This window comes from Pongo pygmaeus, chromosome 5, assembly GCF_028885625.2.
Source record: "Pongo pygmaeus isolate AG05252 chromosome 5, NHGRI_mPonPyg2-v2.0_pri, whole genome shotgun sequence".
Classification (NCBI taxonomy): Eukaryota; Metazoa; Chordata; class Mammalia; order Primates; family Hominidae; genus Pongo; species Pongo pygmaeus.
Window position 1 is genome coordinate 53741973 of NC_072378.2, and position 19557 is coordinate 53761529.

Here is a 19557-nt window from a genome sequence, read left to right on the forward strand (position 1 = left end):
TTTTTAGTATCAATATGTCCCATGCAATATTTGGGAAATACATGTGCAAAAATATTACTCATTTATCTGAAATTCAAATTTAACCAGATGTCTTGAATTTTATCATATAACTCTCTCTACTCCCATGAGGCCCCCATGAATGAGGTGAGGTTGTATCCCAGGAGATAAAAGTAAGCACAAAGTTTTCCAGGCAGAAATGATCCTTGTTTGCTCAGGAAGAAACCCTGTGTGGCTGAAATAGAGGGAATGGGGACGGGGAAAGGTGGGGGGTTGGGGATGGTAAAGATGACCCAGTGGGGGTGGGCAGGGGCCAGATCTTGTGGGGCTCCAGGCAAGTGTGAAGAGTTTGCATTTTATTCTGATCTTTGGAGTTTTAAAGAAAGCTCTCAGTACTGCAAAGTATTCATTTCCATGGATATTCCAATATAGTACTGTATTTCCCAAAGCAGTCGCCACTGACATTAGGAACAGACTTTATGATAGGAGAGATTAGGTGCCCCTGCCCTGGGAGAAAAAGAGTGATATCCCCTCTAACTCCACCTGACCTCCCTTCTCTCCCTCCACCCCATTCACATTTTCTTCAGTTTTCCTAACACCATTTCACAAAACCTTAATAAATAAGCTTAAAATGTTACTGGGAGAAAAGACTTAGGGACTCAAATTCTTACTAGAAGGTAAGTGACTACTAGACTGCATATAGTTTAGATTAGGTGAGGATGAGAAAATAATGAAAAAGAGAAATTTGACAGTGCTGGCCAAGTGCTGGCAGCTTGGATAGTTTGCATACCTGTGACCCTGAGAGTGAGAGTGTTTGTTGAGTAGAAAAGAAATCCAATTCTCCCATTCTCTGTGGTGAGATGGCTAAGAAGCTCTCATGGAAGGGGAATTCATTGGGAACCAGGCTGGCTGGGAACTGATACTGCCAGATGGCAGAGTAGTCAAAACAGTTAGCTATAAAGCCCACACTGTTTTGGAAAAGGCTGAACTTGCATCCCTGCCGCAGACCTCAGTGGGCTCCCATCTAATAATGTTTCCTGCCTTCTCTGCCTTTTTTGCCTCAGTTGATCATGGGTGACTCCGTGCTTATCTCTGGCAATTCACTCTTTGCAGGGATTTATCTTTCTGAACCAGCCTCCTCTCTGGCCTTCTATTAAAATATATTCTATGTCAAAAGAAGAGTCTTGACTGTATTTCTATGAGAGAGTTTCTCTATCTTACTTTTCATGCAATGTGGGATTTTTCATACCTAATAATAATCTTTTTTTTTTTTTTGAGACAGGGTCTCACTCTGTAGTCCAGGCTGGAAGTGCAGTGGTGGATCTTCGCTCACTGCAACCTCTGCCTCCCAGGCTCAGGTGATCCTCCCACCCCAGCCTCCCAAGTACTTGGGACCACAGGCACGTGCTATCACACCTGGCTAATTTTTGTGTTTTTTGTAGAGACAGGGTTTCGCCATGTTGCCCAGGCTGGTCTTAAATTCCTGACCTCAAGTAATCCACCTACTTCGGCCTCCCAAAGTGCTGGGATTACAGGCATGAGCCACTGTGCTCAGACCTAATAATAATCTTTTAGCTAAACAGAAGAGTGACCATGCTCTCCATCTTACAGATAGGGGAAGTGACTGAGAGAACTGACTTGCCTCAGGTTTCCAGAGTAGTAAGTGGCAAAGCATAAATCTGGACCTCTTATTTGTCTTTTCTAACACACTAGGGGTTGTCAATTTGTTTGAAAAATATTTAATGACTTCAGCAAGATTGCACGGCTTCATGCCTCCCTCTAAAATCAAAATGTTCTTTTTCTATAGAAACCAAGAGCAGTGTCCACAGTGGAAAGAGCTTTGCTCTCATTTTTTTATTTAAAAAAGTATTTATTTCAAATAGATTGAATCACTAGGTGATGGGCTGATTCTTTCAAAAAAATTTAATGACCTCCCCATTATACAAACAATAAATGTTCATTGCAGTAACTTTAAAAAAGTTAGAAAGCCACAAAGGGAAAAATAAAAATCATCTATAATTCGCCCACCCAGATATAATTGCTGTTGACATTTTGATATGTATTCCTCCTATCTTTTTCATACACATGTAAATGTAGTTTAACAAATTGGAAGAAATGTGCTATAAAATGGTTGATAACTTACTTTTTTATTTAATGATATTTCCATGACCATTTTCTAACATTGTTAAATTTTTTCCAAAATATGTTTGATCAGAGCATAGTGTCTAACCTATGAATGATACATCTACTGCACATAACCTATTGGTACTTTGAGATTATTACCCATTTTTTTATTATTATAAATAACACTACAGGCTGGGTACGGTGGCTCACACCTGTAATCCCAGCACTTTGGGAGGCTTGAGATGGGCAAGATCACTTAAGGTTGGGAGCTTGAGACCGGCCTGGCCAACATGGTGAAACCCCATGTCTACTAAAAATACAAAAATTAGCCAGGCATGGTGGCACACGCCTGTAATTCCAGCTACTCGGGAGGCTGAGGCAGGAGAATCACTAGAACCTGGGAGACGGAGGTTGCAGTGAGCTGAGATTGTACTACTGCACTCCAGCCTGGGCCACAGAGCAAGACTCCATCTCAAAACAAAAAACCAACAAACAAAACAAAGAAAAAAACAACCAAAGAACCACCCTGCAATGACCATCCTTGGTCTTATAAAAACTTAGTGTTGTTTCCACTCAGTGATTTGTCTAGATCTTGCTTGGAGAAAAATAAAAACTGGGTAAAAAACAGACAAAGTTAATAGACATTAGTTTGATTTTTGTCTTTTGGAGAAGGGAAAAGAGCAAGGCCACTGATTTCAAATGTCTCCTCTGTAAAGGTCATTTCCTCCCCCGTACTCTTAGTTCTATTTCCGCTAACTTGGCTCTTGCACTATCATCCCTGTAGCCTCAGCTTTCCATCCTGCCACTGCCTTCAGCTGCAATTCTTTGTTTTTGACCTACTCATCACCTTGGAACCTACCTCCCAGGTCTCACCAGCTGCTGATGGATGTTTTCTGTCTGCTCAGTGCCTGAAAACTTATTTCTCAGGGCAGGCAATGAGGGATCCTTATCACAATATCTGAAGTCATGCCCATAAAGCCCTTTGGCAAATCATTGCACTGTTTTACCTGTGGGCACATCCCCACAACCCAGCTATCGTTGACCTCGTGGGGAGGGTAATAAGCTTAGGGATTATTCCCAGTATTGTGACTTACGGATTTCTTTCATTTCTTCACTGGACTGAGCTACTATCTCTCCATTCCCTTCTTATTAGGAGCTGTTTGTTAGTTCTAATAACAACTCGAAAAATTGTGGTGATCATTAGTCCCAAGCTATAATCTGAGGAACAGTTGAGAGGTCATAAAATCAAATAAGGTTAGACTGAGTGCCTTTAAAAAAACATCTCAGTTGTTGCAGGGTTCTAAAAATAGTTTCCAACGCCATCCTTCACCTTCACAATTATTTTTGTCTTCAGTTCTAAATGTGAAAGGTACAGAGCAGCAAATTTATACATTAACTTCATAGGAGAACAAAAAGCTCATTAATTCTTAACATTGGTGGGATTTGATGGTTCACCATCATATGCTCTGTTCCGAAATACGTCTGGGTCCACTTTTCTGAGATGATTAAGATGTCCTATTGACAACCTCAGGGCTATTAAAAACACAGTGCCCTTCATATGTGAGATAAGGTTACGGCTCCCACAAGGGAGGGTTTGGGCAACATCAGCGTTAATCATCTCATGTTCATTCATTCACAGATTCATTTATCCCAATATTTGAGACTCTCTTATGTGGCAGGCAAAAGAAAAAGCCCTTGATTTCAAGGGAGACAAATAAATATAGATACAACACAATGGAAATATTACAGAGAAAAATAAAGCCAAGTCAAAGAGAGGTGTGTGTGGGGAGGGATGTGAGGGATGATATTTTAGATCTGGTAGTTGGGGAGGCCTCTCTGGGGAGGTGGCATTTAAGTGCAGGGACAAGCCATGCAAATAAATATCTGGAGGTGAGGACAAAGGCCTTGAGATGGAAGTGGCTCCTCTAGAGAACCAGGCAAGAGGTGAGGGCAGCTGAATGTGGTGAGCAAGGAAGAGGATGGGACATGTGAGAGAGGTCAGGGCCAGCTCCAGGAGCCTGTAGGCCATGGAAAGGCATAGGATTTTATTCTCTGTGAAGCAACTGCCTAGAGGTGGCAGGCAAGCTACAGGTCACAGGCAAGCTAGTGACCTCAAGGGGGCCTTGGTCCTGCTCCATCCGAAGAGCTGATTCATTAGACTTTTGCGGTCCCTGATCCCAGCAGCTACAACCTTAGATTCTCAGGGAACTGGAAGCATTTAGTTAGGGATTCTGGGGAGAACCTGTGGGTCCTGTGATAAGGTCCCTGTGGCTGCAAGACCCACCCTCCTGGAGGTTTTATGATTCAGATGAGCTGTTCTGGCACTCCGGGTCCACTAGAAGCTGATGGGATTTTTAACAGAAGCAGATGTTATTCCCACTGTGCCACCAGCAGGCTTTTATGGCCTCATGTGACCATTAACTGTTGCGTGGGGATCATAATTCTTTCTAAGAGACCCCCCTGGAGACCATATGATCTGTATCTATTTTCTTGAATCCTAGAACCATGCTGAGGTTTAGGAGGTTAGGTAACTTAACAAGGGCACATGGTTATTGAGTGATGGCAGGATTTCATCTCTGATCTAATTGGCTGGTGATATGGTTTGGCTCTGTGTTCCCACCAGAATCTCATCTTGAATTGTAATCCCCATAATACCCCATGTGTTGAGGGCGGGACCTGGTGGGAGGTGATTGGATCATGGGGTTGGTTTCCTCCATGCTGTTCTCATGATAGTGAGTAACTTCTCCCGAGATCTGATGGTTTCATAAGAGGCCCTTCCCCTTTCACTTCCTTCACACGCTCTCGTCTGCTGCCATGTAAGACATGCCTACTTCCCCTTCTGCCATGATTGTAAGTTTCCTGAGGCCTCCACAGCCATGCAGAACTGTGAGTCAATTAAACCTCTTTTGTTTATAAATTACCCAGTCTTGAGTAGTATCTTTACAGCAGTGTGAAAACGGACTGATACAGCTGGAAAGCTTGTTTTCCCTGTTATGCACCACACTAATATTTCCCAAATACTTCCATTCATTCATCAAAACATTTATTGAACATCTGCTATGTATTCAGTGCTGGGCACACTCCAGGGATGCAGAGACAAATGAGACAATTCCTGCCCTCGAATGTCTTGGAATCAAGTGGGTTGTTTAGAATATACACTCTATCTTCCAGGATGAAGTGAGATTATAACACACAGCCCCACTTTTAGACTTTCTGAATGGAGATTTGTCTTATCCTCATAAAGGAACTTTGCCAGCTGCCAGGCAGGACATGAGGTATTTGTCCATACCTGTCATTGTGCATCTGCCATTGTCATGCATGAAAATCATCCGCTGATCCATCTGTCCTTAGTTACCGTTGGCATGTACTACCATTCTGTGCATTTCACTTACATTTGGATCCTTGTAACTTTCAAAGAGATCACACTGTGATTCAGGACTAAACTGAAAAGTCATCAGTTGCCCATCACACAGGGACAATGCAGCTGAAGGCAGTGGGAATTGCTAAGTCTCTGAGTACTCACAGAATTGTTAGGGCCAAGTGTAGGCCTGACTCATGCATGATGGACTATCATTTAGGTGGAGAACAGAAGCTTCAGATAATCAGAAGCTTCCAGATGATTTTTTAGAGATGTGAAACTTCCAGGAATATCTTATTCGGTTGAGACAATGGGAACTACCCATTTAACCACATAGGTAAAACTCCAATATCTTTTGACGTGCCTCAAAATTATCTTTACAAGTACCTAAGAGATTATTCTCACATCAGAATTGATTGTTGCCGTCAGCATACTTCCTGTAATTTGTAATTGTGTCTTTGTCTTTCACCCAAAATGAGGTTATCTTTTCATTTGTTGTGTCCCCAGCACTGGCAAGATGACTGGAGCTGCGTAGGCCCTTGGTGAATGCTGCAGGATTGCAAGCAGGGGCTGGGGACAGCAGCACGCTTCTGAGATTCTGTAGGCCTAACCAAGGCCAAAATGATTTCAAACTGTCTTTAATGTCTGGCAGGAGCTTAATCTCAGAAGCTTCACTGTATTATTAAAAAAGTGCTACATAGTTGTATAAACATGATACTATTCAGTTTTTAAATACAGAATTATGAACATGTAATGTGTTATCTCAAAAAAGTTTATTAGATTTATTATTTTTTAGATGACGTCTCACTCTGTCGCCCAGGCAGGAGTGCGGTGGCGCGATCTCGGCTCATTGCAACCTCTGCCTCCCAGGTTCAAGCAATTCTCTTGCCTCAGCCTCCCAAGTAGCTGGGATTACAGGCTCCTGTCACCACACCCAGCTAATTTTTGTATTTTTAGTAGAGGTGGGGTTTCACCATGTTGGTCAGGCTGGTCTCGAACTCCTGACCTCAGGTGATCCACCTGCCCTGGCCTCCCAAAGTGCTGGGATTCCAGGTGTGAGCCACTGTGCCTGGCCGTTTATTAGATTTATAGATATTATTTGGTACTTTTAAGACTTGGCCGTTTCTTTTGCTCAATGGCATCACAGAATTAATGAAATAGTATTTGAAGGATTTTCCCTATGTCTCTTCGCTAACCCGTGAGCGGAACATCCTCACTAGATAATGCGGACTTCATAAATAATTTACAATCACACTGATGTCACCGTAGACAGACTATTGTCCTGGTTAGAAATGTCACATTGTTCTGGTTAGTTGCCAGGACAATGTGAGTCCCTGTAGCTGTAATTGTGTCTAGAGGGGCGGGTCTGAGGGGCCGCTTTCTGTACTGTCTCCTTGCCTAGTGAGCTCCAATGCCTGGCATCAGCTTTGCACCAGGAAAGCCCATTTGAACTCTGGCATCAGGCTTACCTTGGGCAGGTCATTTATCCTCTCTGGATTTCAACTTCCTCATCTGTAAAACGGGGAAGAGAGCTGCCAATACCTAGACACTGGGAGGAAGGCACCTTGGCGTCTCACACTTGAGGGGCTCTGCATCTGACTTCTAAAACACCTTCTGGAAACTGCTTTCTAGAACACCTTCTGAGCCCATAGTGAATCCCTGGTGAGCCTGCTAGTGAGTCTCAGTGATTTGGAAGGCCACTGAGAACACCATGCTATTTAATTCAGACCATGAGAAAAACTGCTATCTCTAGAAAAGTACTCCTTCTCTGGTACAGTTATTTCATCAACCTTTCATTTTTTTCCTTCTATCCAAATTTTATACTTTCATCTACTCTATTCCTACCTCAACTTCTTCAGAAACTTCAAGTCCCACCACAGGTCCTGGGACACAGTCTATTCTCACTTGGATCCTGGGCCAGTGTGGACACTTGGGAGGCTGTTTAATCCCTTGATCTCATTCCATAAAGAAACACATTTAAATCACCTCCCATCATTTTTTTCCCCAATTGAGGTAAATGTAAAATGAGTTGTAAAAAAAAATGTAACATTCTTTCTCAAATGTATTCTCCAAACATTAGGAAATAATGCAAAAGAGGCCAAATGAAAGTGTGATATAGTGAATACGGTTGCAGCGTCTCGCTTAATTTCACATTCACTTATTCACCTGCAGGCAGCTTTCCTGAGCAGCGCTGCGGTCCACACAGGAAGGTCTTACCGGCCGCAGTCCTAGACAGAAGTTCATTGTGTGCAGGCCTCCTTGCATTGACTGTACGCTGTGTGTAACGTTTAACCTTTAAGACGTATTGGAAGCAAGTTCTACTTTATGTCAATGTCCTGAAAAGGAAAGGAACTAGAAGTAAATCAGGGCTATGCTGGAGTGCTACTTTGGAATCACAGAATGTTCAAGATGGAAGGAACCAGGGCACTCCCACAACCCCCTCGTTTGTAGAGGAGACCCAGAGTCATAATGTGCCTCACCAGAATCACATGCCAGTTAGTGCCAGAACAGATAATTTTTGTTGAGTGACAACTTGTGACTAGACAATTCTCATATTAAAATCATTTTGTAAGTCAACTGAAGACATCAAATTCGTCGATTTTTTCTGAGAAATTTGAGTTATCTTATTAAATGCTAGTATTAACTGAGCTTTAACCAAGGATACTTTAGTGAAAATAATATGTTGGGTAATAAAATTTTAAATCTCATGCCAAATTGATTAACACACATCTTCCTTGCTTAGTTACCTACCTGGTAATAAACCACTCTTAATAGTATGTGCCTGTTAGGGTAAAGCCCTGTGCTAAAAGCTTTGTTTCATTTCTGCATTCAATTCCAGCCATATTAGCTAAGCATCCGTATCTCTTTTTTATAGTTGAAGAAACTGAAGTTCAGAAAAGAGATAACTTGCTTGTGGTCCCACAGTAGTAAATAGCAAAGCCTTTCTAACAGGTATGCTATGCCACCTCCAAACATACACAGAATTCTTCTAGCATGGACAGAGGTGTCCCATTTGCGCCCTAGGATATGTATCCTTCTATACTCAGTTCTAAAGTAAAGGTGTAATTTAGGTTCTAGCTTGGGGCCATCACAATTTCCCTCTCCTATTGCCCTTAAGAAAGTAGCTTTGTGTGCTTAGGATTTGGATTCTGACTGTTCCCTTGTTAAGATCATGGGGTGACATTTGGCCTTGTTGTTGTTTTTTTGAGACAGAGTCTTGCTCTGTCGCTCAGGCAGGCTGGAGTGCAGTGGCGTGATCTCAGTTCACTGCAACCTCCTCCTCCTGGGTTCAAGTGATTCTCCTGCTTCAGCCTCCCGAGTAGCTGGGATTACAGGTGTGCACCACCATACCCAGTTAATTTTTGTATTTTTAGTAGAGACGGGGTTTCACCATGTTGGCCAGTCTGGTTTCAAACTCCTGACCTCAAGTGATCCACCCGCCTCGGCCTCCCAAACTGTTTGGATTACAGGCATGAGCCACCACACCCAGCCCTGGCCTTGGTTTTAAGATACACTTAACCCAGTACTCCTACAGGGCTGGAGCTCTGCAGGAATGGCACAGGCAGCAGGCAGGTGGGACTTGGTCAATCCCTAACCTTATAGCCTTCCTGGAGGACTGAGCGCCACAGCAATTAATAAGGAAGCAGGGTGCTGGGAGCAGTGGCTCACATCTGTAATCCCAGCACTTTGGGAGGCTGAGGTGGGCAGATCACGAGGTCAGGAGATTTGAGACCATCCTGGCAAACATGGTGAAACCCTGTCTCTACTAAAAATACAAAAAAAAAAAAAAAAAAATTAGCTGGGCGTGGTGGCGGGTGCCTGTAGTCCCAGCTACTCGGGAGGCTGAGGCAGCAGAATGGCGTGAACCCGGGAGGTGGAGCTTGCAGTGAGCCGAGATTGGGCCACTGCACTCCAACCTGGGCGACAGAGTGAGACTCCATCTAAAAAAAAAAAAAAAAAAAAAAAGGGAGCAGGGAAGAGCACAAGGTTGTTGGAACCTGGTGCTGATGTTTTCCTACAAACAGGCACCTGTTTCACTGGGAACACTGTCAAGGGGAAAGCACACAGTTTGCTGAAAAGTGGTAGCTTGGTTAAAACATTGTCAAATTCATCCAAGGGAAACCTGCATCTATGCCTATTATTTGAACAAAGAACACCAGTAGGAATGTGTGGACATAAGCACTTAAGAAATATTTGTTTATGAGCCAATGTGGGATTTCAATCCCGACTCATCCCATCAGGGGTCCCGTTTTCAGATTTCAAATGCCATCTCTTTGGTGAGAAGCAATTTTCTGGCAAAGGTCTGAGGTCCCCTTTGAACCTGCCCTATCTGACAGAAGACTCCATCAGTTATGACTGAGACTAATGTGAGTCCTGGTTCTTGTTATTATCATGTTCTGGCTCCTCCCTGGCACTGCTAGTGATGGGAGCAGGAGGGCTAGGGCACAGGCCAGTGACAGGAGGCTCTGCTCAGAATGGTTCCTTTACGTATAATCACTACTTCCTCTGGGAGCTCTAAACAACATTCTACACATTTCATCAAGGAGAACACCCAGACAAATTCCACTCTCTTCCCACTTTACCTCATTTTTAAAACAAGCAGTTTCACCCACACATCCACTCAAGTGCAATGTGTCATCTCCCTCTGGGCCTTCTATGCATTTGCTCATACTGGTTCCTGTATGTGGAATGCTGTCTTCCCAGCACCTTCAGGCTCCATCTACTGAAACCCAGATGGTCTTTGAATGCTCAGATTAAAAGCCAACTCCTTTACAGTGCTTTTCTTACCCACCCTTGCTAGAAGGGTTCTCCCTCCCTGGACTCTCATGGTAGCTGGTTTATACCAATCTCACGGCAGTCACCACAAACCATTTTACACCGAAGGCACACGTGTGTATGTTTGATCCCAATTCAGTAGAGGCTCCTGCGAGGGCCGGTTGTTTTCTCACAGATCCCTGTTTGCTCAATACACCTAGCTCAGTCCTCTGTACTGAGCACTCTCCCAGTGAACAAGGTCACATTCTGCAAAGGCCTGGCCAACAGAATAACATAAATGGGGCAACAGACAGGGTGGTAGGTACTGTTCAGGAGAGTCCTGATTATGTGAGAAAGGGAAGCATTACAAGTGGGTCTCTGTCACCACTACATTAGCCATTCACTGGATCCTGCACTGCTTGTTCCTACAATTTCCACCCCAGAAGTCTTCCTTGATCTGATCAAGAGTCGAATCCAGACATCCTCTGCAAACTATGGCAAAAACTGGCCCAGGAACTTTCTTTTCATGAGCCATAAACATACCGAAGAAAGAGAGAAGATAAGGACTACAAAAATGTCAAGGATAACAAAAGCAGGTTTTAAATCTATGCCTGGAGTAAGAACTAATGGCCAATGAAGCAATGCTAAAGAGCAGAGCAAAAAACTGACAGCAACCACTATTTGGCTCCATCTGCTCCACTGAGGACAATAATTTCCAAATTAAAGGGTGCAAAGAAAAACCTGGTTGGGATTTGAAGTCCAAGAGTGATAAGGGGATAGCAGGAGACACCTGTTTTAAATAGTTCTCATGAAAGACATGTCAGTCGCTGAAACAACCTGTGGATATGACTGCAGAATTGTTGTCAGAACTCCAGAGAAATAATGAACAAAGTCCAGATACTGATAATCACTGCCCTATTTTCCAAAGTAGATTCTAAAAACTCCAGAATGGTGAATTTAATGTAAAACTCTGGCAAAATCAGGAATAATATAGATGGTGAACATTTGACTCCTAAGAATTGCTGATTTCTTTTCAACACTGATTTAACAAAGAAAATGTCATATGAAATAACTTTCTTCCCTTTTTTTGATAGGATTACTAGAGCAGCCAACCAGGGAAATAACAGTGAAACAATAGCTTACAGCTGAAAGAGACCAGTGGGGTGAGTTGAGATTACAATCCTGAAGGTAAGTTATCACTTATACTTTACTCTGAGCTAGATGGGGTTCCAAAGGCTTTATATATACAGTATCATTAGTCATTTATTTAATCCTTACAAGGACCCTGTAACATAGAAACTAACATTACTCCTATTTGGCAGATGAGAAAACTAAGGCAAAGTTTTCTTGCCAAAAGGTCATACAGGTAGGATTTCAACCCAGCCAATGTGGTCTCCAAGTTGTACTTCTCATATTAGTCTACAATGCCCTTCACATGATTAGCAAGGCTGCCAAAATTAGAGGGAGAAATGGGAATCCTTCCTTTTCCATACAGGAAAAAGGACAGCAGAACACATCTGCCCTCTCTCTCGCCTCTTATCCACTCACTTCTCTGACAGGAGGAGGGAAGACTTTGATTGCTGCTTGGGAGATGCAGCTAAGCACACTTTCTTGGCATGGTAAGGTCATCAGTGTACAATCTGCCACAAGGGGAGTTTACAATTTAAGGTAGGTAAATTCCAGGACTGATATTTAATATATTTTAATAACCACTTTATCACCAGACCAACCCTCAGAGCAACCACTGGTGTGCTACTGAGCCCTGGTAAGTTAGGTTAATAGTTATTGGCAAGGGTTAATCAGAGAGCCACACTGTGGTCTTAGTTTCACCAATCCAGCCTTCTTAGTAAGACACATGCTATTTTGATTCCTACTGGTCTAATTTCCAGTATTTTTTCAATTTGTTCTGAACTTAGAGGGGAAAGACAGGGATATAATTTATTACCATCAACTTCCCAACCATCCTCTTACACCTTCTGGATAATATCCCAAGTACTAAATGCAGTTTTAGGTGACATTTCTCTGGAGTTCTGACAATTCTGCAGTCACATCCGCAGGTAGTTTCAGCAACTAACATGTCTTTCATGTGCACTCATTTAAAACAGTATAGGCTCAGTCTTGGCTCTTAGGTGCTTTCTAGTTTAGTACCTAAGAGCCTATACTGGGGACCATATGGTATGAAGTAGATGGAAGGAAGATGGACCATCCATGTCATCTCTCCTGTTGTAGACATGAATCTATCTGTAAATTCAAAATAAGTGGGGTATGCTGGGAAGAGCCACAATCTGGGACATAAAATGATGTTTGGTAAATAAAATGATTGAGCTTTAGGTCCAAGGGGAAGGGACCTCATTACTCTAGAGTAGAGGTCAGCAAACTATAGGCACAGGCCTTCTGTTTTGTAAATTTCTTTTTTTTTTTTAAAGAGATGGGGTCTCACTCTGTTGCCCAGGCTGGAGTGCAGTCACATGACCCTAGCTCACCATGACCTCGAACTCATGGGTTCAAGCAATCTTTGGCCTCATCCTCCTGAGTAGCTGGGACTGCTGGTATGTACCACCATGCCCAGGTAATTTTTAAAATTTTTTTGTAGAGATGAGGTCTTGCTATGTTTTCCAAGCCTGTAAATAAAGTTTTATTAGAACACAGCCATGCCCATTCATTTACATATTGTCTATGGCTGTTTTTGTGCTCCACGATGGCACAGTCAAGTGGCTGCAACAGGGACTGTATGTCCTGCAAAGCCTGAAATATTTTCCAACTGGTTCTTTCCAGAAAAAAATTTTGCAGAAGACCTATGGTCTAGACCTAGGAAAGTAATTCTAACATTCTCAGGGTAAGGGGAGAGATTGGCGCCAATGGGAGGAAGGACAAAGGAGCATGTTTAGAGCTGGAACCTTTAGTGGGATTACCTGGAGGAGGCTGAGAGGACAGCATTAGGGTGGAACCACCACTATGCCTTATTATGCAGGGTCCTTCCTCATTGAGAACTAAGCAATAATATGGCCTTCCTAACTGAATTATTTACATCCATTTGTGTAAGTTCCTAGACAGTGAATTAAGTGGATTTTTCTCCAGTTCTTCAGAATTGCCAGCACAAAAAATGTAAAATGCAGGCACAGGTAATCAAAAATGTTTTAATGATTACTGTTTAGACATTTAACAATGTGGGTATATCCAGGTGAGCTAAGCACACTTTGACAGCACACTATTGAATGTTATAGTTTCTGTATTGAAATATGTAAAGACATCTGCAAATTAGTACCTAGCAATGAAGACATACATTTATAAATATACACATTCTAGGTTTGATAAGGTAAATGTAAACAGATGCCATGACTCCTTTTCAAACAGAAAACCCACAAGACTAACAGAGAACCAACAGGCTCCCTATAGTATGAATGTGCAAAATTAAAGCATGGTAAACTGATATTTACATAAATATCAAACCAACAATTAGTTTATACATTGTCAATGACCTTCTAAGATATGTCATGAGTGGTTCCAAGAATATCTTTCCCCCAATGGAGAAGGTACTCAGAGGCTAAATTCCAACACTTTAAAATGACACACATCATAGGCTTTACCTGTTTGACCACTGCCTCAAATGTGTGAGATGTGATTTTATGATAAGCAGTCTATTATTTTTAAACAAGAGGTTCTAAACAAATCTTTAGATTCTAAGCAGAAAGAAATTACAAGTACTATTAGATTTACATTAAACAAGTTACCTCTATCAAATTTCTCGATTCTCTTATGCTGTAGCTATACTTGATTTTACCTTAAAAAGTTTTAAGGTCCTTTCCCCCGCTCTTTGTTAATTTTGGTAAACTAGGCACATTTTACAAGGAAATCTGTGTCAAAACAGATAACAGTGCATAAATCAACCCAAATTTAGACCCTGGCAACCAGTTCCCCGTTGCTCATCTATGGGACTCTGTCAAATGGTAAATAGGCAATCATCTCTCTTCAAAAGTATACATCCTCTCTTGCACTGGTGGAAAGCAAAATTGACTTTTTGTTTGCTGTATAAAAACACTTAGCACTTCAGAAATTAAAAATGGCCTACTCACCCTACACCCTTCCTAAAATCTTGAGGACAAAGAATATATATTTAAGTTTCATCAAGACTGCTGTAGAGCCCCCCCCCCCCCCCACTTTTTACATTAATAGTGGCACTCAAAATAAAAAAATAAGATCTGTTAAAAAGTTAAACTGACTTCCACTAGATTTGAGCCTGCTTGATTCAAAGCCAATAGTAAAAAACTGAAGGTGCCGTGTCTGATTTCACATCAACAAGTCACTGGAAATTATGTCACATTAGTTTCATAAATCATGGTCTTTGATTTTTTCTAAACAGAGCTATTACAAATTAATACAAACTTGAAACATACCCTAATTTAAACTAATAAGCTTTGGGCCCTGCTTTTTAAATTTTAAGGCATGTGTGTTTCTCTACCATAACAACATTGTACAAATTTACATTTACAATCACATGCATGATCTACAGTTTAAAAAAAAAAAGTTTGGATTACAGTGTTTTTAAATTGTGAATCACAATTCAGCACCTATCATGTTATAACTAATAAGGCAACAGCAGTGTTGTATACTACAATAATACTCCCTTTCCACAGTCTAGCGCAGGGGTCAGAGAGCCCAGAAATGTTAGAAATCTTATCCCTACTTATATAATCTGTATACGTTTTCTAGGGGTTTTGAATTGATGAAAGAAGTCCTACATGAATCACACTATTGTAGGCCAGACTAGTTACAGCAGCTGTTAACGAGCATCGGGGCACAATTCATATTGTGCTTACAATCAGATGACGTGGTTTGGAGGGTTTCAATTCTTTGACTTCAATCCTTCCGCAGCTTCCTTGGCTTCACATTGTTTTCCAGGGGTGAAAAGCTGTTGGTGTGTCCATTCACAGCAGCCATGGACCCATTCTGGTGGTCCTTCAGGTGGTCTTTCCTTCGGGAGGCCCCTTTCTTGTTGTAGGTCTAAAATGTGTAAGGGCAGATGAGACCAAATGACCACAGACAGTTTTCTTTATAGGGGACTTTACTGAGAATTGCATCCCTAACACTAGGCCTAGTTTCCTTTTAAGATCAAATCTTATCAAGGAGAAACTCCTGAGGTCAAGTCCTCATGACTAAATCTTTTGTCACTGGTTTCAATCATTCTTCCTTTTTTTTTTTCTGAGGCTTAGCCTGAGGTAAGTTAACTGAATCACAGGCTGCAACAGAAATGCTATTTAAAATGTCACATAGAAAATTCAATTTACACTTTACTCTGCTTTGCCTTTTAGTATCTGGATGGCAGCTGACAGGGGTTATGTGGCCAAATTGGTCTTTCCCACCTGGCAGCAGCTCTCTTGACACCCACATCCCCTGTTCATCTTCAAAAGTTCCTCACTGCCTCAGCGACTATCTCAGCCTTCATGAACAAAGTGCTATGCTGCTATAAGCAGTTAGAATAAATGTGATTTCAGCTTCATCAGGTCCTATCCTTTCACCTTCCCTGTACCTGGTGTATGTCCCACAGTGCAGCCATAAACTACGAAGCCCAGAAGTATATGACTTCAACTCAAACTCAACATGCCACACACAGGTGCCTGTGGGCACAGAAGAGGATAGGACAAATGTCTGAGCCTCAGGACTTGCAGCCTCTGCCCTTGCTCCTGACCTCCGTGTTTTGCCCAGATCAGCAAGGCCTTATGGCTACCAGGCACTGGCAACAAAGGCAGGACAGATGTCATCTGGGGAGTGACGTATGGCAGGAGAATCAGCAGTGGCTGCAACGTGGTCAGGCTCCACTGGAAATGATCTGCCCTAAATGGACCTTTCTGTGAGCAAAGACCTACATCACCATATCATATGCTTAGGAATGAACCGAATCCTCACACCTGAGGACTGAATGTATAAGAAAGCCAGGACAAAAAAGCAGATCTCCGTGTCTGAGAACTGTGATAAAAATCTCTTCTGAAATTTCATTTGGCCATGACGTTCAGGGTAGTGAACTGAGAGATTTCTGATTGAAATCACCTCTCATGTCTCTGCTGCAGGTCAGAGGGAAGCAACACAGGGTCCTGCTGCACAGTTGTCCATTTCCCAGGGGAATCCCAAGACTCCCTCACCAAGGCTCTAGAACAGGGTTCTACAGTGTCTTCCAGTGAGCTGTGAGCCCCCCAGAGGCAGGGGCTGCTCTTGTCATAGTGACTCCATTAGAGGCCAGAGCCTGTCACCCAGCAAGGGCTCCACATGCCCATTAAGTGAATAGATGAGAGCCTTTGTTGGTAAAGGCCCCAGATTCCAAGTCCCAGAGAAGGGTGAGATTTACCTGAATGTAGAAGTTTGTGAAGAGAGCAATCAGGGAAATCATGTATCCAATCTGGAAATACAACCAACCAAGAGGGAATGTGCACGGCCAGACGACCCCGCAGCTGGTCTGGATGATTGTCAGCACAAACTGAAGCTAGGGGAACAGAGGGGACGCAGCTGAACAGGGACAGTGCATGGACGAGGCCCCACACCAGGCAGACTTTTTAACTAGCATCACCTAAATTTCTGAATTAACACTTACTACCCTTGCTGCAGGTACAGCAGTCACTTCATGAACACAACACATACACTATACTTATCCTAAACTCTAGGTGTGTTTGTCTTATATATATTCTTCCTCTGCCCTCCAAGCTATTTAAACTACCTTCTCCAAAATTCAAGGATACACTATAGAGACATCCAAGACTTTTTGTTTTTATTTTTTGAGAAGGAAGAGCAAGCGTGTATGTTGAAAGGGCACTGATAACATCACTGCAGGATGTGCCACCTGGCTGGACATCCTTCCAACTCCTTATCCATGGACGCTTCTGGTTTGGTGAAGGCTGATGAGTAGATTTAAACCTTTACTGGCAAACAACACTAAGTGCATTGATTAATTTTGATGAATAAACCTTGAAACGCATGTGAATTGGTTAGAGAAATGGTGGAAAGATGTTTTAAAAAGGGCTGGGCTCAGGCCGGGTGCGGTGGCTCACGCCTGTAATCCCAGCACTTTGGGAGGCCAAGGCTGGCAGATCACAAAGTCAAGAGATCAACACCATCCTGGCCAAAATGGTGAAACCCTGTCTCTACTAAAAATACAAAAATTAGCTGGGTACGGTGGCACACGCCGGTAGTCCCAGCTACTTGGGAGGCTGAGATAGGAGCATTGCTTGAACCCAGGAGGCAGAGGCTGCAGTGAACCAAGATCGCGCCACTGCACTCCAGCCTGGTGACAGAGCGAGACTCCATCTCAACCGCCCCCCACCCACAAAAAAAAGGGCTAGGCTCTGCACACTGTATTTCTAGCAGCTCCAATGTTTCTATGTAGAGTTTTTTGTTTTTAATTTTTGAGACAGGGTCTTTCTATGTTGCCCAGGGTGGCCTCAAACTCCCAGGTTCAAGAAATCCTTCTACCTCAGCCTCCCGAGTGACTGGGACTCCAAGCCATGACCCACTGTGCCTGGCTGTTTGCCTTCTCTTTTTTAAGGTTAGTACTGCAGACTGAGGAATAACTAGGAGTGGTGCTTAAAATAAATCCTGACAACCTGGGTAGGTTTAATCTTCCACCTCAAAGTACAGAGCCTAACGGGAGACCAACTTTGCCAGTCTGTTCTTTTAAATTCTGCTTCCGCCAGACCCAAAACTGTGTGGTATAAATCAATTTCTGCATCATTTCTCCTCAAGTATAACAAGGAGGTTAATCAACAATTTTCCTTTTTCACAGGTAGGTGAGAAAAAATTAAAAAGGACCGTATAGCAGCTGGCAGAGAGGTGAAAATGAAATATCAAACACTTCAGTCTCTAAGATTTTCTCAGACTTTTTTCAGATTATTATTTTTAAATATTGAAAAATCATAATTGACTTGAAGGGATCTGAATCAGCTTGGTCTGTTTAGAAAAATGTGTTAATAATGCAAGGACAGGGCAAAGGGTTTAATATCCACACCCTCAGTCAGCTAGCTTTGGCCTATTGACTCAGTGTCATCTATAAAATAGGGACAATAATATGTGTTTTTCTTTTTGGTAGAGACAGGGTCTCACTATGTTCCCCAGGCTGGTCTTAAACCCCTGGCCTCAAGTGATCCTCCTGCCTCAACCTCCCAAAATGCTGTGATTACAGGCGTGAGCCACTGTGCCTGGCTTGGGGACAATAATATGAAATCAGGCTACTGGAACAATCTAGGTAAAATCATGTACTTAGTATGAGTACCCAACATGTGCTAAACACTTAGGAAATGTCAGTGTTTAATATAAGCAGTAGTAGTATTAATTAGTTCATAGAAGAATTCATGAGAGGAGAGAAAGAGGTTACCTATAATATACTGATGAATGCAGAAGGCTTAATCAAGGATGGTGAGAAGTATCAGGCGAAGTGGCCTGGCCCTGGCAGTAAACCAGGGGAGGGAGCTGTTAACTGAAGCAAATAGCTGCCATCCTCACCAACAAACAGGTGCTCCTCTGCATGGTGGCTGAGGGGTCACCCATACCTGCCAGACAAATATCCTTGCTGCCTAGTAATGGGCTACACATACCCTGGACTCCATACTACTCTCCAGCTCCTTCTAAAACCCCCGGAAACACAATTTTCATTTTGGATTTTGGACTATAATTAGAAAACACACACACATACATACACACACACACACACATATACACACACATACATGCATATGTGCTTATGTGCAAAAACTCAGAAGAGCTGAACTTGAAGTTGGCAAATTAGATTCTAGCCCTCTTTCTACAATTCAACTAGCTGTATGCCCATGGTCACAGTTCACTATCAGTTCAAAATAAGAAAATTCCCCAATCTACCTACTTCAAGGAATTTAATTATAGCAAATGTAAAAGGGTGGAGAAGGGGCATCTTAGATGCTATTACCTAACACTAAAGCCAGGAAGAGGTCTGTATCCACCAGGAAGTAAGTCCTGGGGAAAGAGGCCAAGTCACTTACCAGCTGCCCCTGAGTGATGTACTTCTTCCACCAGAGGTATGGGCGCATGGAAGGGACCGACGACAAACCATAGTAAGAGTACATGAGGACGTGGATGAAGCTATTGAGTGTGGCACCAAAATAAGCTGCAGGAACAGAGGGATTTGGGAAGGAGAATGTATTAGTGTTTTAAACAGAACAGGTGGTAAAAAAAAAATACAAGATTCTTTTTGAATCAGAAAGAGAGATGATTTCCAACAGGGCTGACAAACACTGCAACAGCAAGCACTGCATGGATGTGTAATGAGAATTCAATTTCCACTTGGGCAGGCAGCCACCAGGAGGCTC

General features: G+C 42.6%; 1 protein-coding gene across 3 annotated transcripts in view; it reads right to left on the reverse strand.

Annotated features, from left to right (window-relative positions):
* Positions 1 to 13357: 13357 nt before the first annotated feature.
* ELOVL5 (ELOVL fatty acid elongase 5) overlaps positions 13358 to 19557 on the reverse strand; it is an 80730-nt gene continuing 74530 nt past the window's right edge. For all 3 annotated transcript variants that reach the window (XM_054493612.2, XM_054493613.2, XM_054493614.2), the window contains 3 exons: positions 19231 to 19355; positions 16575 to 16709; positions 13358 to 15235 (listed from right to left, as the gene is read on the reverse strand). In XM_054493612.2, coding sequence (XP_054349587.1) covers positions 15092 to 15235; positions 16575 to 16709; positions 19231 to 19355 — 404 coding nt within the window. In that variant the 3' untranslated portion in view covers positions 13358 to 15091. The remainder of the gene's footprint in view (positions 15236 to 16574; positions 16710 to 19230; positions 19356 to 19557) is intronic.